The sequence below is a fragment of the Chiloscyllium plagiosum genome, unplaced genomic scaffold (genome assembly GCF_037043375.1).
Source record: "Chiloscyllium plagiosum isolate Xiang-an unplaced genomic scaffold, Cpla_swu_hap1 HiC_scaffold_43, whole genome shotgun sequence".
Lineage (NCBI taxonomy): Eukaryota > Metazoa > Chordata > Chondrichthyes > Orectolobiformes > Hemiscylliidae > Chiloscyllium > Chiloscyllium plagiosum.
In genome coordinates, this window is record NW_028270181.1 from 7,773,678 (window position 1) to 7,797,920 (window position 24,243).

At 43.8% G+C, this 24,243-nt stretch overlaps 1 protein-coding gene across 1 annotated transcript in view; it reads right to left on the bottom strand.

Annotated features, from left to right (window-relative positions):
- The window catches only part of LOC122541917 (testican-2), an 80,658-nt gene extending 64,957 nt beyond the window's left edge, over positions 1-15,701 (bottom strand). Inside the window, exon 1 of the mRNA XM_043679138.2 lies at positions 15,473-15,701. Coding sequence (XP_043535073.2) covers positions 15,473-15,643 — 171 coding nt within the window. The 5' untranslated portion in view covers positions 15,644-15,701. The remainder of the gene's footprint in view (positions 1-15,472) is intronic.
- Between the last annotated feature and the right edge of the window lie 8,542 nt (positions 15,702-24,243).

Sequence of the window (24,243 nt, forward strand, 5' to 3'; positions counted from 1 at the left end):
ACCCTCCAAAACTGGCAACATCCTTGTAGATCTTTTCTGGACAAGTTTCACAACATCTTCTCTATAGCAGGGAGACCAGAATTAGACGCAGTATTCCAAAAGTGGCCTAACCCAATGTCCTGTACGGCTGCAACATGACCTCCCAACTCCTACACTCAATGCATTGACCAATAAACATAACTAAAACCACAAACTCTTGTCCACTGACCCATGTTCATTCATAAGGAGTATTAATGGAGTGTATATCCTTCAGTTTTATATTGTATTCAGTCTTAGAATTATAGAATATAATTCTAGCACAGAAACAGGTCAATCAAAATTATGAGTTGCACAGATGGAGTCCAGATCTAGAGGGCATAGGTTTAGGGTGAGAGGGGAAAGATATAAAAGCGAGCTAAGGGGCAACATTTTCACGCAGAGGGTGGTGCGTGTATGGAATGTGCTGCCAAAGGAAGTGGTGGAGGCTGGTACATTTAAAAGGCATCTGGATGAGTGTAAGAATAGGAAGGGTTTGGAGGGATATGGGCTGGCAGGTGGGACTAGATTGGGTTGAGATATCTGATCGGCATGGATGAGTTGGACCGAATTATCTGTTTCCATGCTGTACATCTCTATGACTCTATGACAGGGTAGACAGGAAAGAATTTATTCTCTTGGTGGAGAGATCAATGACCAAGGGGCAGAGATTTAAAGTAAGGTGTTAGAGGGGAGGTAAAGAAGACTGTTCCACCAAGAGGATGGTGGGTATTTGGAACTCACTGTCTGTAAAGGTGGTAGAGACAGAAATCCTCAAAATGTTTCAGAAATATTCAGATGTCCACTTGTGATGCTAAGGCACACAAGGCTATTGGCTAAGTGGGGGAATAGCTAGGTGCCTGTTTTTGTCTGGTACTGACTCAATGGACCAAAGGGCTGTTTTCTAAGCTGTTCTTCTCTGTAATGCTCTGGCGTGCTGTACCGGTTCTTAGCAAGAACTCATTAGTGCATAGTATGGCTACTTTCTAATAGTCTTGATTAATATTTGTCTTCAGATAATTGATTTCTGAATCTTTTCTACTAATGCTAAAATCTTCTTATACCCTCTATCCACACCCCTCTATTTCTGTCAAACCTCCTCCCAAGGTTTAGCTACATCTAATCAATTGTATTATGGTCATTTAAAACCTTTTAACATCTACAAGATAGTGAACAATCTCCAGTGGCCTTGTGGTAAACAATAGGATTTTGCCTCTTGTGTTCTGAGATTGCTGTAATACTTTATAATTTTGTTATGTTTTATCAACACATCAAATCATTCAGCATACTGTGCAAACTTTAATTTGCAATGTTTTCCTAGGTCAAGCTTCTTAATCATTCTGAAATAGCAACAGCAGTCAACCTAAAGGTTCCAATTCAATGATCCCATCACCAAAGGATAACTATGGTGGCAAACATTTTTTCATTCTTCTTGTATGAGTTGAGGGCATTTATTGTCCATCCCTAACTGCCCTTGAAGTGTCTGGCTCACTAAGTCTTTTCAGAGGGCAATTAAGGATGGATATGGATCTGCAGTCACATAACAAGCCAGACTGGATCAGGAGGGGAGAATTCCGTCCCTAATGATGTTGGGTTTTGGCACTGCATTAGGCTCTTTAGCCAGCATCTTCCAAAGCAACCACCATTACCATCTAGAAAGACATCCTGCCCCTCCACCCTCAGACCCCACCCCTCCAACCGTAACAAGGACAGACCCCCCCCCCGGTGCTCACCTTCCACACAGCCAAATCATCCGACGATATTTCCGCCACCTCCAAACGGACCCCACCACCAGGAACATATTTCCCTCCCCATCCCTATCCGCTTTCCGCAAAGACAGTTCCCTCCGTGACTCCCTCGTCAGGTCCACACCCCCCACCAACCCAACCTCCTATCCTGGCACCTTCCCCTGCCACCGCAGGAATTGCAAAACCTGCGCCCACACCTCCTCCCTCATCTCCATCCAAGACCCTATAGGAGCCTTCCACATCCATTAAAGTTTTACCTGCACATCCACTAATGTCATTTATTGTATCCGTTGCTCCCGATGCGGTCTCCTCTACATTGGGGAGACTGGGCGCCTCCTAGCAGAGCGCTTTAGGGAACATCTACGGGACACCCGCACCAATCAACCACACCACCCTGTGGCCCAACATTTCAACTCCCCCTCCCACTCTGCCGAGGACATGGAGGTCCTGGGCCTCCTTCACCGCCACTCCCTCAGCACCAGACGCCTGGAGGAAGAACGCCTCATCTTCTGCCTCGGAACACTTCAACCCCAGGGCATCAATATGGACTTCAACAGTTGCCTCATTTCCCCTTCCCCCACCTCACTCCAGCTTCAAACTTCCAGCTCAGCACTGTCCCCATGACTTGTCCTACCTGCCTATCTTCCTTCCACCTATCCACTCCACCCTCCTCTCTGACCTATCACCTTCATCCCCACCCCCATCCACCCATTGTACTCTATGCTACTTTCTCCCCACTCCCACCCTCCTCTCATTTATCTCTCCACCCTGCAGGGACTCTGCCTCTATTCCTGGTGAAGGGCTTTTGCCCGAAACGTCGATTTTCCTGCTCCTTGGATGCTGCCTGAACTGCTGTGCTTTTCCAGCACACTCTGATCTAGAATCTAGAAAGACAAGGACAGCAAAAAATGGGAGCGCCACCAGACACCATTCTGATTTGTAAATATTTCACCATCCCGTCAGTGTCAAAATCCTGGAACTCCCTCTGACTGGTATCCCACCCCTTTTCCTCAAGAGAAAGACTACTGTTTCCCAGATGCTATTAGTCCTGAAGAAAGGGTTACTGAGTCAAGATGTTAATTTGTTTCTCTCTCCACAGATGCTTCCCGACCTGCTGAGTTTCTCCAGCAATTTCTGTTTTTGTTTCAAATTTCTACTGTCTGCAGTTCTTTGTTTTATTCAAATAAAGAAAGTCTGTTCTACCGAAAAGCAACTGACATGTGCGTTTCTGTCAATGCCTTGCACTGAACTCTCAGGTCAGTAACCTGCTGCTCCCAGTTCATTGTTTAGCAAGATGTTTCCACTAAAATAAGACTCTTCTAAATTTTTGAAGATCACAATCCTGGAAACTGATAGCACACAAACATAGAGTAGGAAGCCTGGCCTGCATTGTATGATGGGTGTAGGAGTAGGCCATTTGGCCCATTGAACCTGCTCCATCATTCAATGTATTCTTGGCTGAACTGGTTGCAGGCCCCACTTTACCTTTCTCTCTGCCTCCCATGACCCATGACCTCCCTGTCTCACAAAAAAAATCATCATTTTCAGCTTTGAATTCATTCAATGCCTCAGCCACCAGTGCCTTCTGGGAAACAGAATTCCACAGACCCTCTGACAGGAAACATCTCCCTATCTGTCTTTTAAAGGAAATCTCTTACTCTTAAGACATTACCCTTCATTCCAGTCTCTACCATAGTGAGAAACATCATCCTAGTCTCCACTTAGGATCTTCTTTGTTTCAATAAGATCAATGATCATTCTTCAATAGACATAGGCCCAACCTTTCCTCAAAGGAAAATATCCCCCCATCCCAGGATTGAGTCGATTGGACCTTCTCCAAACTATTTTAGAGCAACTTTAGGTATCTTTGTCAGCCTGTTCAGACATGTCATGACACACAGAAACAGGAATTGCTGGAAAATCTCAGGAGGTCTGGCAACATCTTTGGATAGAAATCAGAGTTAACGTTTCAGGTCCAGTAACCTTTCCTCGGATGTCATGACACATCTCTGGAGCAGCTCAGACTTGAACCAGGACTTTCCAACCCAGAGATAGGGACGTTACCAATGCACCACAAGATTGTGCTCCAAAGTACCTGGATCCTTTTTTTTTTCAAATAAGGAGTCCAAAGCCGCACGCTGAACAATAAACAATCTAACCACCTGCACAGTGCGCGGGTGAACATGACCCGTGAAACTCAACAACAAATGTAGCTTGTCATCACAAGTTCTGAAACATTTTTCAATTGAAAGGTCCCTTTTCAAACGGATTAGGAATTACAGACCCTTGATTGGAACTCTGTCCTTGAAAGAGCTGTGGGGGTGGAGTCCTTTCGTATATTTAAGGCTGAGATAGATAGATCTTCTGTCAGCACAGGGATCATGAATTATAGAGAAAACACAGTTAAAAGGGCATGAGGAATATCAAATCAGCTATAATCTTACTTGAAATAACTCCACGAAGGCCGGTATCCCGTCACCAAGTGACCCTTAGTTTACACGTTCATAATACAATACACTGATCCAGCTCCCTCAGAGCCACCTCCTAGAATGAGCAGAGCACCTGACACTCCTGTCTATATCTGTCAGCCAGAGCTCCCTGATTAGACCAGATTAACAGCTCCAGCCAGGGAACTCATATTCCAGGAGATCTACTTGGCTGACCTCATTTTGGTCACTACACCACTGGACGGTGGAGGAGGCCTGAGGGGCTGAATGGTCTACACCTGTTCCTATTGCTTACGGTCTCTTCCATCCAAACTATTAGAATAACTATGATCTCAACTCATCCAAGCAGTGACACCAACAGCGTGGGTTCCATTCCAGCACCAGCTGAGGTTACCATGAAGGACTCTTCTTAGGAAACTCTCCCTTCGCCAGAGATGTGGCGACCCTCACGTTAAACCATCACCAGCCGTCTCTCTCTGTCTAATAGAGAGCAGCTATGGCCAACAGCAACTCCCCATGAGTTCTCTTGCAATGGGGACAAAGGCACCACATTATGCACTTCGTGTACCATCAATCACCTTGCACAATATTACTGTTCCTTCCTGACTCAGAGCCACAGGTTTAGCTGACGGTTGAGGGTGGGGCCCTGCTGTGCGCCTGGCAGCTGTTGCACCAATAGGTTGCAAAAGCAAATCACTGCATCTGAAGAGTGCTGTGGAGGGGGGGGGGGGAGGGTCTGTGTTTGTGAGGGAGATGATGCAGGGCTACAGTCTGTTAGTTTTAACACCTTCACATCCCCAGGTAATGTTCTGGGTGATTTATTCTCAGTACACAAGGAAGCTACTGTCCAAAAAGCACCATCGGTTTCTGTGTTCAGCCTGGTGCAGGGAGCAGCTCTCGTTACTATTGTACAGAGCCTGCTACCATGGAAATGGAGTTAGCCCAAGGGGGCGGAAACAATAGCCGGAGCTGCCTGCAGCTCAGTTCCTAGACGTCAGAGCTAGCTCTTGCCCTGTGTTCCGTGGTTTTATTTTAAGAATTCCAAAAGGATTTCGAGTGCACTCAGTCACCAGACGGACTGCTGTGTTACCCATTGACAATGTGACCTTGACGGGTTCGCTCCTTGACGGCTAAAGCAACGCAGAGGTTGGGGGAGGCTCCATTCAACACCTCAAACACCCCGAGGAGGAGCTGTCAATGTTGTCATCTCACAGTGCAGGGAAATGGCACAAAGGCGATGGCTCGTCAGTTTACCAGGGACTCGGATTGATGGCCTGGTTGCTTGCGCCTGGTTTATAAGGGGCTCTCATGGCACAGTGGTAGGCGTCTACCTCCGGACAAGAAAGTCTGGGTTCAAGTCCCACGCACTCCAGAGTTGTGTAATGACTCCCCTGAACAGGGTTGATCAGAAAATATCTGTTGGGACCCGAAAGGTGCTGAGTTCAGTCTTAAGTAGTCAGCCGACTCATCTCAGCCAAGGTGGCAATAATGCAATAAAGTAGGGGGGTGTGGGGGTGAGGACAGGGAATGGAAGGTAAACAGGTGGCACAGTGGCTCAGTGGTTAGCACTGCTGCCTCACAACACGAGGGACCTGGGTTCGATTCCACCCTCAGGTATCTGCCTGTGTGGTGTTTGCACATTCTGCCCGTGTCTGCATGGGTTCCCTCTGGGCGCTCCAGTTTCCTCCCACAGTCCAGAGATGTGCAGGTTAGGTAGACTGGTCATAAGAAATTGCCCCATAGTGTACAGGTTAGGTGGGTTAGCAATGATAAATGCAGGCTTGGGTTTGGGTGCGATGCCCTTCAGAGGGCCAGTGCATAATGGGCTGAATGGCCTCTTTCCACACTGCAGGGATTCTATGAATTCTCTAATTTCAAATCTAATGCTGATTTTGATTTTGTACAGCCGTAACCCTGTATGACTCGCTCTGTCTAAGCATCCTATGATCTGTAAGTCCTTAAATGTTATGACCTGCCTGTACTGCACACAAAACAAAACTTTTCACTGTGCTTAGGTACATGTGTCAAAGATAAATCAAATCAATTCAAATTAAATGATTCTAAATAAGATCTCTGTTGCTGCTTCAAACTGATAAACTCTTACTAGAAAGGGTTTTGGGGCATTTCCCTGTGAGAAAAGCAGAATGAAAACCATCTAGCTCTGAGTTAGGAAACCGTTTGCATTTACAAAGTGACTTTCACCACTTCAGAACGTCCCAAACCAGTTCACAGACAGTGACATACTTCTAGAGTGCTGTCAACGTAGAGAATGCGGTAGCCAATCTGCACACAGCAAGCTGCTACATATGACAAAGCGATAATGGCTTCATTCTAACCTGAACCTTGCTTTTGACAATGCTGACTGAGGGATACACCTGGACCAGGGAACTATTTCTCAGTGCTTCTGTGAAATGGGGCTGTGGGATAATTTACAACAATAATGAAAGGGCAGGTAGAGCCTCAGTCAAACACAACAAATCCTAATAAACCACAAACCAAACAATTAGTCATTAGTTTGGATTTTAAAAAAATCTTAGATGTTAACTCATTGTTGTTATGTTGCAGATAGTATCCTGGTGAAGGATAAAACTTGTTTGTGTACTTTGCCTTTAAGAGAGGTCACCTTTAAGAATTCAATGACTGTGGGTACAAAGTTATGACTCTGCCTGACAGTTGGTCTGCTATGAGTCTCCAAACTGGACACAGCGAATTCTGTTTGTTTGCTGTCCTGTCTGTTTCATAACTTATGCTGTGTTTTAATGTTTTAAATAAACTAGCCCATGGAGTTAATCAATCCCTGATGAGTGAGTGGACAACTACCACTAACATTAAAATAACTGGATCCAATCTTTTCACATGTTTATCAGCATTTATATATAAGGAGGACAAAATATCAAAAATCGAACAACACAAGCAGTCCTGTGTGAATGTGTTTCACCACGAGATTATGATAAACAGATCAGAAGAAGGAGGCAGATGGACAGCACCTTTGAAGTTTGGAAAAATCAAGAGAGTAGCATTTTCACAAGAGCAATATATAAAAGTAATATCAATAAAATAGAGAAGGTCAGCAACTAAAAGCAAGGGTAAAGGTCAGAGGTGAAATCAGAAAGAATACAATGAAGAAACCAAATTTTTAAAAATTGCTCAGTCGTTTGTCAGGAAACGCCAAGCAGAGAGGGGGAAATGGGTTACTGAGATTTTACTAACCAACATAATTTCTTGGATTTTTTTTCAATAAGGTAAGAATCCTTAGAGCCTAGGACAGAAAGAAGTACCTAACCCTCTTCCATCCTGAGATCAGAGAACCCGAGAGCAAGTAAGGAGGCCATTCAACTCATTGTGATGAAGGGCATTTGCCCAAAATGTCAACTATTCCAGCACCACCCTCTCGACTCTAATCTCTAGCATCTGCAGTCCTCACTTTCACCCATTCAACTCATCATGCCTACTCCAGCTCTTGGAGAGATATATCCGGTTACTTCCACTCTCGCTGCTTTTTCCTCATTGTCCCGCAGAGTCTCCCTTTCAAGAGTTTAGCCAATTACCTTTTGGAAGTTACAGCCGATTCTGCTACTACTACCCTAAGATTAGCTGTTGGAAAACTTTTGGAAACAATTCTGAGGACACAATCAGTCGCCACTAGGAGAGGTAAGGATAATCAACATGGCTTTGTGAAGGGTAGATCATCTCTGGTAGGTTTTTTTGAGGAGGTAGTGCAGTGGATGCATTCTACATGGACTTCAATAAGGCTGTAGATAGGATATTGCATGGGAGACTGGTCAAGAAGGGGTCATGGCATCCAAGGCAATTTGGCAAACTGCATCCAAAATTGACTTAGTGGCAGGAGGCAGAGTGTGATGGTCAAAGGTTGCTTTTGTGACTGGAAGCCTGTGACCAACAGGGTACTGCAGGGTTCAGTGCTGGGGTCCCTTGCTGTTTTCTGTGTACATTAACGATCCTGACAAAAATGTAGTAAGAATGATTAATACGTTCACAGGCAACTTGAAAATTAATGGCATGTTAAATAGTGAGGAGGAAGGTCTTAGACTGCAGGAAAATACAAACGGGGCTGGTTAGATGGGTAGAACAATGGCAAATGGGATTTAATCCTGAATGAAGTGAAATGATGTATTCTGGGATGGTTGACAAGTCACAAGAGCATACTATGAATGGTAGGAAATACAGAGGAACAGGGTGACCTTGGTGTGAATATCCACAGATCCTGGAAGGCAACAGGACAAGTGGTTACGTTGGTTAAAAAGGCATATGGGATACTTGCTCTTATTATATTACATTACCCAGACAACAGCTGGAGTACTGTGTAGCTCTGGTCACCATACTGTAGGAAGGATGGGACTGTACTGGAGAGAGTGCAGAGGAGATTCACCAGGATGCTGTCTAGGCTGGAGTGATTCACCTTTGAAGAGAGACTCATTAGGCTGGGGCTGTTTTCCTTAGAACAGAGATGGCTGATAGGGGACCTGATTGAGATGAATAAAACTATGAGGGGCATTGGGGGAAGAAGGCTTTCCCTTAGATGTGGGGTCGATAACCAGGAGAATTTGACTTGCTGGGCAGGAGGTTTACTGGAGATGTAAGAAAGGTTTTTTTTACACCAGAGAGTGATAGGAGTCTGGAACGCACTACGTTGTAGAGTGGTGGAGATGGTAACTATCACTATATTTTAGATGAACACTTGAGACAATATAGAACGCAAGGCTATGACAGACCAAGTGCTGAGAAATGGGACTAGAATAGCTAGGTGCTGGATATCCGATGCAGACACGATGGGCTGAAGGGCCTCTTTGCTGTAAAACTTTATGATTCTTTCAAACGTTGTATTCCAGATCATAACGACACTCTGTGTGAAAGAAATTCACTCTATCTCCCCTCCTGGTCTTTCACTCATTTTCAGTAGTGAATAAACCTTTACCCATTAGATTGCGTCAGGATGTGAGATATTCAACAAAACTCTGGTTGGTGTGGAACGTCCCGCAGCAGCATTAAAGCAAAGTCTGGGAATTCTCTCAGTCGGATGTTCCATCCTCAACTGACACCACCCGAAACTGATTAATCAGTCATTCACCTCCTGGCTCTTAGTGGGATCTTGCTGTGTGCGAAGCATGAGCCTCATTTGCTTACTGGACAACAATGACTGAACTTCAAAGGAGGAGAAAGTGAGGACTGCAGATGCTGGAGATTAGAGTTGAGAGTGTGGTGCTGGAAAAGCACAGCAGGTCAGGCAGCATCCAAGGAGCAGGAGAGTTGACGTTTCGGGCATAAGCCCTTCATCACGAATGAGGAACTTCAAAGTAACCTATCCCATGGAATGTTAAACACAGGAAAGGCTGCTATATAAATATAGCTTTATCTCAGTGTATCACAATTACTTTGACATTATGAAAACCAATCCAAAGAAAGGTCATATTGAACTCGATACGTGAACTCCTTCTCTCGCCATAGATGCTGCCAGGCCTGCTGAGATTCTCTAGCACTTTCCATTCTAATTACAACCACAATGATTACCATTTTCACCTTGGAGAATATTGTATTTCAGAGATTATATCTCAGCTGCCCATTATGACGTATTCCTGGTTAAAGTCTATCCAACAAAAACTGTATAATGTGCGGCTGAACATTTTCCCTTCCTACTGAAGGTATTAAAGCTTGTACAATGAACAGTTTTGGTCTCTTATCTGAGGAAAGACAAACTGGCATTGGGCGGGTGCTGGCAGGTGGGACTAGATTGGGTTGGGATATCTGGTCGGAATGGACAGGTTGGACCGAAGGATCTGTTACCATGCTGTACACCTCTATGACTCTATGAGTCTAAGGTTCACTACTTTGATCACGGGTGTGGGGGGATTGTCTTGTAGCGAGAGGTTGAGTAGGTTGGACCAATATTAATTGGACTTCAGAAGAATGAGAAGCAATCTTACTGAAACATGAAAGATTGTTAGAGGTCTTGACAGGATTGATGCAGCGAGGTTGTTTTTCTTTGTGAGAGAGTCTAGGATCAGAATAAAGGTAATACCCATTTAAGACAAAGATGAGAAGGAATTTCTTCTCTGAGATGAAAGGGAATCTGTAGGATTCTTTACCATGGAGGGCTGCGATGTTGGGTCATAATTATGTCCAAAGCTGAGGTAGATTTTTAATCAATAAGGGATTCGAGGGAAAGGCAGGAAAGTGGAGTTGAGGATTACCAGGTTGGCTGAGATGTCATAGAATGGCAGAGCAGATTCAATGGGCTGAATGGTCTATTTCTGTTCCTACATTTTATGGTCTGTTGGCCTTCAGGGATCCCAAACAATTCTTTGAAAGGCCTTGTTGCAACCAGGTTGCTCAGTATACTTAACAGAAACAAAGTTTCCTCAGAGCCAGCCAAGCAGATCTCAGCATTTTTAACTACACCATTTCTTCAGAGTTGAAATAAGTTGGTAATATTTATATACCAGGAGTGTTACATTTTTCCATTCACTCCTTTAATCAAAGAAGACTTATATAATTCCTTTCATGATCCCAGGATGTCCCAAAGCGTAGCCAATAATACCTAAAAAAAGCCTCTTGCAATATTGAAAATGCAATTAGCTAATACAGACACAGACCAATTTCTCAAAAAGCAATGGGATAATGATCAGATTATTTGCTTGGGTTCTGATGAAGAGTCATACTGCACTCGAAATGTTAACTCTGTTTCTCCCTGCACAGACCTGCCAAGTTTCTCCAGCAATTTCTGTTATTATTTCAGATCTGTGGCATATTCAGGTATCACCTTCGTCAATGCTGGTTGAAGAAGAATTAGTTGCAGGGACACTGGGAAGATAGCCCCCTATTCTTCCTCAAGTAGAGGCTGTGCAATCTTTTGCATCTGTCTGTGAGATCAAAGAAGGCTTTGGTCTGATGTATCACTGGAAAGGCAGTACCTCCAACAATGCAGCAATCCCTCTGTACTAACTAGGACCAAATGAGGACCGCAGATGCTGGAGATCAAGATTAGAGTGGTGCTGGAAAAGCGCAGCAGGTCAGGCAGCATCTGAGGATCAGGAGAGTCGACATTTCAGACAAAAGCCCTTCATCAAAACTAACTAGGAGTGTCAACCTCGATTCTGTGTTTAAGTATGTGGAATGGGACTTAAACCTTCTGTTGTGATGGGAGAATGCTCTTGCCTTTGCCGATAGCTAATGGAACCACAAATGCATTAGACGTGATGTCTGCTAAAATAGTGAGTGAGAGAATTTCACACAAATGAGTTAAGTGTTCCTCCACCAATGTCTGCTCCTGTAATTTCTAAGCTTATGTCATTATCACTGATCTTGGCAGCTCTGGGAACAACACTGTCAAAAGGATTTGTAAGTTAAGTGCTTTGAAGCCAATCTACGCTCATTCAGCATCACTTCTGATGCGCACCTAATTGCAGCCAAGAAGGTGCAGCTCTGCTTGTGAAGGTCATAGCTGGAAAGGGGGCCTGCAGGGAGGGGACTGGCTACAGGAGGGAGAAAGTTGCCCCTTGTGCTCATCATGCAATACTTCACCATCGCAGTCACTTGAACTTATTACAGGGCCACATTTCAAACATTCCTAATTGGCTGCAAAGTGTTTTCAGTCCTGAGGTGATGAGTATCATGAATGATTAAATTAAGAATAACTTAATTTGTTTCTTACTCTATTTAATGTTTCTGTAACAGTTTCACAGTCATAGGTTTGTAAGCCATGGTGATTTGACTTCTAAAAAACAATCATTCTAACTCAATGACACTTGATGTGTGAGCAAGTTTCAGACCACGGGTGGAAGTGGAGGTTTTGCAGATGTGGTGACTTCTTAAGACAAGAATTCTGCTCTGGGCAAATGCTCAAAGGCTACCCGCCCTAGTCCATTTTGCAATGTCACCCTTTTTAAGAAGAGGAAGGATCGATGAACTCGGCTAAAGCATCAATGATTGGTCAGAGATCACACAACACCAGGTTACAGTCCAACAGGGTTTATTTGAAATCACAAGCTTTCGGAGCGCTGCCCCTTCATCAGGTGCAGGAGCTTGTGATTTCAAATAAACCTGTTGGGACTATAATCTGGTGTCATGTGACTTCTGACCTTGTCCACCCCAGTCCAACACCAACGTATCTGATCAATAATTGGGCAGACGATCACTATTCACTCATATCCTTTCAGAAGCCAGACGTTTCCCAGTCTCTGCAATATTTTCAGTGATTGCGCGTCAAGGTAGTTTATATGCACTCGGCATAGGAACATGTTGCACAGTCTTACAGTGTGCCAAGACATTCTCGCTGGGCATTAGTGACCATTAGGGGTGAGGATTTGTGGTGCTGTGCATGCAAAGAGGGGATGATTGTTTTCAGCTGCACCCCAGCAATATCTGTCACTGCACGGTGTGAATCTTTGATCCCTGAATGCAGCAAACAATTTCAGCACGAATCTGGAAAGCAGAGCTGCATCTCCAAGTTGGCAACCAAGGATCTAAGTGAGGACATAAAATTTGACTGGAGAAAAGGCCATTCACTCCAGAGAAGTACTGTCTTTTACACTGTGTGCATAACTGACTCAATCCCTTCCCCACTTGACAGACTGAAACTGTCTTCCTAATTACCAAGTGATTTAAACAGATCGATTGACATCTACATAACTATTAAACCCCTTTTCTAAATGGACTATTGACCCAGTTCCCTTACCAAGGTGCCAAGTGACTCAGAATTAATAAGCCTTTTCTGTTTGTTTCCTCCACATGCACTCTCTCCGTTCCCTCACCTAGACGTCTGTGGAGGCCAAGTCCTTGAGTACATTTAAGACAGAGATAAAAAGGTTCTTGATTGGTTTGGGGATCAAGGGTTACAAGGTTGTATGCTTGAGAAACATATCAGCCACAATCGAATGGTGGAGCAGATTCAATGCACAGGATCACTGAGGAGATCTTGCCAATGTTGTCACTGTTATTAAACTTGCAACCGAACATCACAAAGGTGCTCTGTTTAGTTGTTATCACATGGTTGTTTGTGGAAGCTTGCTGTGCATAAATCATTAATTTGTTTCCCTACAGCAGCGACTACAGTTCAAAAAATAAAGTACTACATTGTCTGCAAAGTGGCAACCTGAAGCGTTGGAAGGTGCTATATAAATTCAGAAGTTTTTTTGGGAAAATCACCCGCTTAACCTTTTCAGATGGTGAGAGGATCCAACCTGTTTAATGAGATGTGACGGTACATTACAGTTCATTCAGGGTCAGTGTTGCTATGGCAACATGCTCGTTTTGGAACTATGGACAGCGATGGTACAGACTCCAACTTCCATTCTCTACCACAGAAGGCAGTGGAGGTCAAGTCATTGATTATATTAGATTTTATTTTAGATTTTAAGACCATAAGATATAGGAGCAGAATTAGACCATTTGGCCCTTTGAGTCTGCTCCACCATTCGATCATGGCTGATATGTTTCTCAACCCCATTTTCCTGCCTTCTTCCTGTAACCCTTGATCCCCTTACTAATCAAGAACCTATATATCTCTGTCTTATACACTCAATGACTTGGCCTCCACAGCCCTCTGTGCCAATGAGTTCCGGACAGCCGCCACCCTCCGGATGAAGAAATTCCTCCTACCTCAGTTCAAAACAGTTGTCCCTTCACTCTGAGGCTGTGCCCTAGGGTCCTAGTCTCTCCTTTTGGAACAATCTTCTCCAAGTCCACTCTATCCAGGCCTCGGTATTCTGTAAGTTTCAACTGAATCCCTCTCAGCCTTCTAAACTCCACTGGCTACAGACCCAAAGTCCTCAACCACTCCTCCCATGAAAAGTCTTTCACTCCGGGATCATCCTTGTAGTGTTTCTCTTGATCTCCTCCAACGTCAACAAATCCTTCCTTAGACGTGGGGTCAAAACTACCTGCAATGTTCCAAATGCTATCTGAGTCTTTACAGCCTCAGCATGTACACATCTGCTCTGGGGGAGGCATTAAGGTGTAATGGGAGAAAGCAGGATATGTTTCTCAGTGGAGAAAGCAGGAATTGCAATTGAGATAGAGGATCATATATGAACCCATGATCATATGGAATGGTGGAACAGGATCAAAGGGCTGAATGGACTATTCCTGTTCCTATTTCTGTTTCAAACCATTACCCACCTGACCAGGAATCCCTCGGACTCTCATCACTTGCCACCGGTGTGCGTTTAGCTCCTTATGTTGATCTTCCCCAGCCATCAGTCCAGGGTTTCTAGCTCAGAGGCACTATACCACCTTAGACAGGCTCAGTCGCCATAGCTACAGAAAAGGGGCAACATCTCAGCTCAGATCTGCACCGCAGAGGCGATGTGAAACACACGGTCTGTCTTCCCTCCAAAGGGATATTCAGCCCAGCTTCTCAGCCGAGACTAGAACCGAGGCTGATTGAAATATTCCACAAGACGGTACAAGAGGGAGCTGACAATCGGAGCAAAAAAAAGGCCAGTGTGTGTCAGATATGTCACCAATCTCCATTCTTGAACCATCTACCTCATCATCCAGAGCTGCTACTCCCAACAAGACAATGCCTACTGATGACCTATTTAAAAGACTCCAATCTCCTCAGACACCCTCATTGAAGGTTTACCCTTTCTAATGTTTCAAAGAATAAATAAATAAATAAATAACGGTGTTTATCAAACACATTTGGGAGACGCAGTGTGGCTGGGATAACATCTTTACGAACTGAAGTTACCTGCTAGCTGGTATGGCTGGGCTTATTAACCCTTTCCCCTGCGTTTTCTTTGGGGGAGGGGGGTATCATTGCAGATTTCACCCGGAGGCAAAAAAAAACCAGAACTCGCCAGAACAGATACAATGAACTGACTGAGAGGCTGCAAAAACATCCATTCCAACCCTTAACACTGTTATTGGCAGCTGACAAATCCATAGCCAGTTCGATGTGGGTCCCCTCATAATTTACCCCAGTTCCCCCCTCCCTAACCAGATCCCCTGTATTTAATGGTGCAATATGCAATCTTGCCCCCCACCACGGCAGGTGAATGCATACACCACGCTAGGAATATTGCTGCCAGTCCGAAATAATTACAATCCCACCATGTAGCCTTTCCCTAATGAGTTTCCCCTCCAGCCAAATTCATCCGATCTTCAAATCATTGTCATTTGCAATTATTTTCTGAGCATTAGTTTTAATGTATAAATTTAATTTCTCTGCGGCATTTCAATAGCGGGTCAGCTTCCCGTGTCCCCATCAATGGGTTTGGTTGAAATTCCGAATGAAACACTCACGTCTCTGAAGCGGTTCCAGTCTTTGATCTGCTGGCTGTACTGGGAGACCCCGGACAGCCACTGCCCATCCTCCAGGTAATTGTCCTTGCTGCCCCCTTTCTCAGGACTGTCCTTGTCCGCTGCTCCGGCCAGCAGCAAGGGGATCAGCAGGAAGTTCAGCGGCTTCAGCATCCTCCCAGGCCACACGGATGCGACTGCTCCCGCAGGTTGGTCGCTGTGAAATGCGAGCTGATTAAATCCGCGACTCTCCCCACCCCCCCCCCCCCCCTCCTCCCTCTCTCTAATCTGAGACTGTGCGAGCCTGCGCCTCAGTATATACGGCACCCATTCCTCCCCCCAACACGAACACACATACACACAAACACTGTAGGTACACGCACAAGACTGCAGGTACAGAGACACACAAACACTGTAGGTACACGCACAAGACTGCAGGTACAGAGACACACAAACACTGTAGGTACACGCACAAGACTGCAGGTACAGAGACACACAAACACTGTAGGTACACGCACAAGACTGCAGGTACAGAGACACACAAACACTGTAGGTACACATACAAACACTAGGTACACACACAACACTGTAGGTACAGAGACACACAAATACTGCAGGTACACACACAAGATTGCAGGTACAGAGACACTCAAACACTGTAGGTACACGCACAAGACTGCAGGTACAGAGACACACAAACACTGTAGGTACACGCACAAGACTGCAGGTACAGAGACACACAAACACTGTAGGTACACGCACAAGACTGCAGGTACAGAGACACACAAACACTGTAGGTACACGCACAAGACTGCAGGTACAGAGACACACAAATACTGTAGGTACACACACAAATACTGTAGGTACACACACAATACTGTAGGTACAGAGACAAACAAATACTGTAGGTACACATACAAACACTGTAGGTACACACACAACACTGTAGGTACAGAGACACACAAATACTGCAGGTACACACACAAGACTGCAGGTACAGAGACACACAAATACTGTAGGTACACACACAAACACTGTGGTACACACACAATACTGTAGGTACAGAGACACACAAACACCGTAGGTACACACAAAAACACTAGATAGACACACAATACTGTAGGTACACACACAATACTATAGGTACAGAGACAAACAAATACTGTAGGTACACACACAAGACTGTAGGTACACACACAATATTGTAGGTACAGAGGCACACAAATACTGTAGGTACACACACTACTATAGGTACAGAGACACACAAACACTGTAGGTACACACACAAGACTAGGTACAAAGACACACAAACACTGTAGGTACACACACAAGACTAGGTACAGAGACACACAAATACTGCAGGTACACACACAATACTGTAGGTACAGAGAAACACAAACACTGTAGGTACACACACAATATTGTAGATATAGAGACTCATAAACACTGTAGGTACACACACAATACTGTAGGTTCACACACAAATACTGTAGGTACACACACAATACTGTAGGTTTACACACAAATACTGTACATACTGAAACACACAAATATTGTAGGTACACACAATACTGTAGGTACAGAGACACACAAATACTGTAGGTACACACACAAACACTGTAGGTACACACACATTACTGTAGGTACAGAGACAAACAAATACTGTATATACACACAATACTGTAGGTACAGAGACAAACAAATACTGTAGGTACACACACAATACTGTAGAAATAGAGAGACACAAATACTGTAGGTACACACACATACTGTAGGTACAGAGACACACAAAAACTGTAGGTACACACACAATACTGTAAAAATAGAGAGACACAAATACTGTAGGTACACACACAATACTGTAGGTACAGAGACACACAAAATACTGTAGGTACGCACACAATACTGTAGGTACACACAAAATATTGCAAGTACAGAGACACACAAACACTGTATGTACACACACAAACACTGTATGCACAGAGACACACAAACACTGTAGGTCCACACACAATATTGTAGATACAGAGACAAACAAATACTGTAGGTACACACACAAAACTGTAGCTACAGAGACACACAAACACTGTAGGTACACACAAAAACACTACATAGACACACAATACTGTAGGTACACACACAATACTATAGGTACAGAGACAAACAAATACTGTAGGTACACACACAAGACTGTAGGTACACACACAATACTGTAGATACAGAGACACACAAACACTGGAGGTACATACACAATGCTGTAGATACAGAGCCACACAAACACTGTAGGAACACACAAGACTGTCGGTACAGAGACACACAAACACTGTAGGTATGCACACAATGCTGTAGATACAGAGACACACAAATACTGTAGGTACACACACAATACTGTAGGTACAGAGACACAAAAATACTGTAGGTACGCACACAATACTGTAGGTACAGAGACACACAAATACTGTATGTATACACAATACTGTAGAAATAGAGACACAAATACTGCAGGTACACACACAACACTGTAGGTACAGAGGCACACAAATACTGTATGTACACACAATACTGTAGAAATAGAGACACACAAATACTGCAGGTACACACACAATACTGTAGGTACAGAGACACACAAATACTGTAGGTACGCACACAATACTGTAGGTACAGAGACACACAAATACTGTATGTACACACAATACTGTAGAAATAGAGACACACAAATGCTGTAGGTACACACACAATACTGTAGGTACAGACACAATACTGTAGATACAGAGACACACAAATACTGTAGGTACACACAAAAACTGTAGGTATACACACAAATGCTGTAGGTACATACACAAATGCTGTCGATACACACAAATACTGTAGGTACACACACAAATGGTGTAACTGTACACACAAATACTGTTGGTACAAAGAAATATACAATTACAAACAACCATTGTAGGTGAACAGCCACACACTGAATATGCAAATACTCCAGATAGAGCCACCCTTACAAATACTCAGTTACTTAGACATACAAACACCGCAGATACACAGACCACAAACCCATACACACACCCACACCCACACAAACACTGTAGATACGGGCACCTATATATAAAAACCCTGTGGGTACACAACTACAAAGATGTATGCACCCAGACACCCTAGCTACATAGCCACACATATTTATGTACACAAACCCTCTCAATACACAGGCACATGCCTGCATACGCAAACTCTACGTACACAGTGTGTGACGCACAAACACTCTAGATATACAAACATACACATGAATTAGCATCTACAGACTGAAACAGCATGGTCAGACCAGAGAGGAAAACAATACAAAGATGTCAAACTGAAGCTGTAAAATTGTACAAGTATGTCAAAAATATAAGTAATTGCTCCTTCCTATTTGCAATATTGATTGCCAATTAGCACAGGAAATGATGAATAAATATCCACTTTAAAATATGCTTGTACTGCTGTTTGCATTTATGTAGATATGTTCCAGCCAGATCAAGAACAGAGTAGAAGATTTTGACTTACAAATCAGTTAGGGACAGAGGTGGCCATTCTGTACAGGTCCTGTTGATGAGAATGAAGCTGTTTGCCATAATCCACCTGCAGTTAAATCCCTATTCAGTAAGGGTTGTGGTAGTGGTGCGCTCTGGTCCAGTTAGCAGTACACTTGCCTCTGAGCGAGAAGGTTGTGGTTTCAAGACCCACTCCAATACTAAATCACAAAACTCAAGATTGATATTCTGTGCAGTTGTGAGGGAGTGCTGCACTGTTGAAGGTGCTCTCAGATATGATGTTAAGTCTTTCAGCTCTACTAGTAGAAATACAAAATAATCTTGGGCTATTTTTCTGAAGGAGAGCAGGACTTAGTACAATTAAAACATTTAAAGGGCATCTAAATGGGTATATAAATAGGAAGGGTTTAGAGGGATATGGGCCAAATGCTGGCAAATGGGACTGGATTAATTTAGGATACTTGGTCAGCATGGACGAGTTGGACTGAAGGGTCTGATTCCGTGCTGTACATCTCTGTGACTCTATCGTTTCTCCCTGGTGTCCTGACTAAAGGATATCCCTCGGCCAACATCACAAAAACACTAATCTACTCATTATCACTGTGCTGCTTATGGGAGCTTACTGTGCTAAATTTTATTGCTATGTTTCCACCATTGCAACATTCTTGACTTAAAAAGCCCCCTGGGATGTTCTGAATTCTTAAAAGCGCTACAGAAATACAAGTCATCTTCCATGGTTTTTTTTTCTTCTCTTTAGCGATTACAATCACGTACACATATACATCCTAATCTCTGTTTAGTCAGGAATGACTAATGTCCACTTTCTATAACAATTATGATCTGTGATATTTAGATATCAACCAACTTGGTCTGACATTGTTGGAGCAAGAACGTTTCTAGACAATTCCCTCCAAAGCCAAACTGTACAGTGTTTATGGTATATCACTGTCAGTCAGTGATATACCATAATTCCTGAAGAAGGGCTCATGCCCGAAACGTCAATTCTCCTGCTCCTTGGATGCTGCCTGACCTGCTGCGCTTTTCCAGCAACACATTTTCAGCCAATTTTGATTGTATCCACTTCTGTTCTTATTTTTAAACTAAACAATCATTTTGTCTGTATTTCACTTCTTTTCATCGAAGTTAAGGGCTGTTGCTCCTAGCATAGTGCTTTAGGAACATCTCTGGGACACTCACATCAATCAACCCCACCGCCCTATGCAACTCCCCCTCCCACTCTGCTGAGGACATGGAGGTCCTGGGCCTCCTCTACCACTGCTCCCTCACCACCTGATGCCCAGAGGAAGAACGCTTCATCTTCCGCCTCGGAACACTTCAATCCTAGGGCATCAATGTAGACCACCAGTTTCCTCATTTCCCCTTCCCCCACCTCACCCCAGCTCTAACCTTCCAGCTCAGCATCACCCTCATGACCTGTCCTACCTGCCTATCTTCCTTTCCACCTATCCACTCCACCCTCCTCTCTGACCTACGACCTTCATCCCCACCCCCATTCACCCATTGTACTCTTTGCTACCTTCCCCCACCCTCCTCTCTGACCTATCACCTCCATCCCCCCCCCTCCCATTCACCTATTGTACTCTATGCTACTTTCTCCCCACCCCCAACCCCTCTCATTTATCTCTCCACTCTGCAGACACCTTGCCTCTATTCCTGAGGAAGGGCTTTTGCCCGAAACGTCGATTTTCCTGCTCCTCGGATGCTGCCTGACCTGCTGTGCTTTTCCAGCACCACTCTAATCTAGACTCTGGTTTCCAGCATCTGCAGTCCTTGTTTTTACCTAGGCTATCATTCTAAACTAATCCCTGAATCATGGAAGCACCTTGTTGCTATTCTCTGAATCCTTTCACAGTGAAGATGAACAGCTATACATAGCTAGCTGAGGAATGACCGCAGGCAATGTGGTGATTGTCAAGTGTATGTTGGGCTTCTGTCAGGCTTCAAGAACAAAAGAGTGTAAAATAAGGCAGATACATTTCAACAAGAGAATTATTCAGGATAGTTTCCGGTTTCCGAGCAGAGGCTGCTATTCAAATGATTGCCTGTCTGCAAACTAGGATCTGAGACAGGATGGACTCGGTTTTAGTCCCTTCCACAGCCAAGTAGCCTTCCGACTCTCAATCTATGCCCGCTCAGGGCGAATGGTCATTTTAAAGAGACATAGCTGGTGTATGTCCAACATACACTAATTTAAATAAATGCCCTCAGGAGATGGGACAGCAATTGAAAATGGCTCAGCAAAATATCAATGGTATTGCATAGCTTTTTTTGTGCACTTTCATTACTTTGCAATGCTCCAGTGCAGTTCTGAGGGAGTCCTGGACTTTTATTTATTACTTCACAGAACGTGGGTGTCTCTGTATTTATTTCTCAGCCATAAGTGTCTCTTGAGAAGGTAATAGCAAGATGCCTTATTGCCTTATGTGCTTTGGTATCATATTTCTTCATAACACTCCAGTGAAGTTCCATAAGATGTTTTATCACATGGAGAGCACCGTACAAACAGTGTAAAATTACCAGAACCATAAATCCCACCCTTCCATCTCAACTGAGAGTATACAGTCAATGGGTTGTAGGGGCACCAACTGTGTTATTAGGGAGGGATTTCCAGGATTTTGATCCAGCGACACTTAAGGAACAGTGATATATTTCCAAGTCAGAATGATGAGTGGCTTGCAGGTGGTGGTGTTTCCATGTATCTGCTGTCTTTGTCCTTCTAGATGGTAGTGATCATTTGTGTGGAACCCACGTTTGGAAGGTATTTTCCACAATGACTTGGTGGATTTCTGCAGAGCATCTTGTAGGTGGTACATACTGCTGTTACTAAAATTGGCAGTGCAGACAGGGCATGTTTATGGATGTGGTGCCAATCAAGTCGGATGTATTCCATCACACTCCTGACTTATGCCTTGTAGATGTTGGGATTCAGGAAGTGAGTTACTTTCTGCAGGATTCCTTACCTCTGACCTGTTCTAGCAGTCCGAGTATTTATAGATATTTTCCGAATCAGTCTGTCAACAGATGTTATTACACACCTCTAGAGGAGGTGGGATTTGAACCCAGACCTCAGAGGTCGGGACAGTACCACTGCACTGCGTGAGCCCTGCCACAATATTTATCTGGTTGATCTAGCCTGGTCAGTGGGAATGTCCAAGATGTTGGTGGTTTGGGGGGATTCAGTGATGATCATGCAATTGAAATATTTAGACTCTCTGAAACAAAAGCAGAAAGTGCTGGTGAAACTCAGCAGATCTGGCAACATCTGTGGACAGAGAAACAAAGTTAACGTTTCGAGTCCAGTGACTTTTCATCAGATGAAAGGCTAACTCTGACCTGCTGAGTTACTGCAGCAACTTCTGGTTTTGTTTCAGATTTCCAGCATCTGCAGTTCTTTAATTTTCGTGTTTTTATTTTAGTTAGATACTCTCTTGTTGGAGGTGTTCACTCCTGGTTGAAACGTTGGAGACTGTGTCTCAGGTGAAACCGATGCCTTGTATGATCCTCTCGTGGTCACAGAAGAGCCCATAGCCAAAGAATAAGAACGGTTTCCCCACTGCACTGACCAACATTAAATCTCTCAATCATCATCACTAAAAAAAAATTTGATAATGAAAGGTTACTTGAATGTTGACTCTGCTTTCCACTCCATAGATGCTGCCAGACCTGCTGAGTTTCGCCAGCAATTTCTGTTTGTTTCAGATTTCCAGCATCCATAATTCTTTGCATTAATGATCCAATTATTATTAGATTGCTGTTTGCTGGTACTTACTGTGTGCAAATTGACTGTTGCATTTCCCTCACTAGTGCTTACATTTCAAAACTATGTAACTGCTTGTAAAGGGCTTGGGATGTCTTGTGATTGTGAAAGATGTGATAGAAATGTGAGCCTTTCATTTTATATAGTCTTCCAGAGATATCCACACTATGAAGTGAAACAGACTGCCACAGATTTCGGCTGTAAGCTTATTTTGCAAGAACACATAAGTAGAAATAGACAAAGGACACATTGACATGCTGCTACAGCTCCTTTGTAAAGCACTGAGCCATTCCTTTAACTATTTCACAATGATTACCTCACCACTCCACATGCAATCTTCTCATCATGTTATTCATTCCATTCACCTGGGCTCGCTGAAATCTTAAGACCATAAGATACAGGAGCAGAATTAGGCTACTCAGCCCATCAATTCTTCTCTGCCATTCTATCATGGCTGATAAGTTTCTCAAAGGGTGACGTTGGAAAAACACAGCCAGTCAGGCAGCATCCAAGGAATAGAGAGTCGACATTTCAAGTATAAGTTCTTCATCAGGAACTTCTCAACCCTATTCTCTTGCCTTCTCCCCATAACTCTTGATTCCCTTACTAATCAAGAACCTATCTCTGACTTAAAGGCACTCAATGACTTGGCTTCCACATCCTTCTGTGGCAATGGGTTTCACAGACCCACCACCCTCTGGCTGAAGAAATTCATCCTCATCTCAGTTCTGAAAGTAGTCCCTGAATTCTGAGGCTGTGTCCTTCGGTCCTAGTCTCTCCTATTAGTGGAAACATCTCTATGCCCACTCTCTCCAGGCCTCTTGGTAGTCTATAAGTTTCATTGATCACCCCCTCATCCTTCCGAACTCCATCGAGTATAGACCCAGAGTCCTCACCTGCTTCTCATATGACAAGCCCTTCATCCCAGGCTTCATTCTTGTAAATATCCTCTGGACACCCTCCATTGTTCCTCAGATACAGGGTCTAAAACTGCTCACAATATTCCAAATGCGATCTGCCCAGGGAGTTACACAGCCTCAGCAGTACATCCCTGCTTTTGTATTCTAGCCCTCTTGAAATGAATGCTAACATTCCATTTGCCTTCCTAACTGTTAACTGAACCTGTATGTCAGCTTGAAGAGAATCCTATAGATCTGTCTGATAGTTGTGTTTTGAAACCAAAGTCATTCATTCTAGAATCGAAACCATGGACTGGTCCTCTGCGACTGTAACACATTATCGCCCTTTTGACTTTTCTGTCCCATTAAGGACAGCTGATCTAGTCATTGGTTGTTGTCCAGCCTTATTGGACTGCCCTTGTTTGGTTGCATTCCAACCTTTTTCAATGAATCAGTACATCTCCACCTGGGAAATCTTCCAAGAGCTATTATTTGTCTGTTCTTTTCTTGATATATATATATATATATATATAATACCCGTCTGTAGACATAGTGATGGAGTGGTGAGGT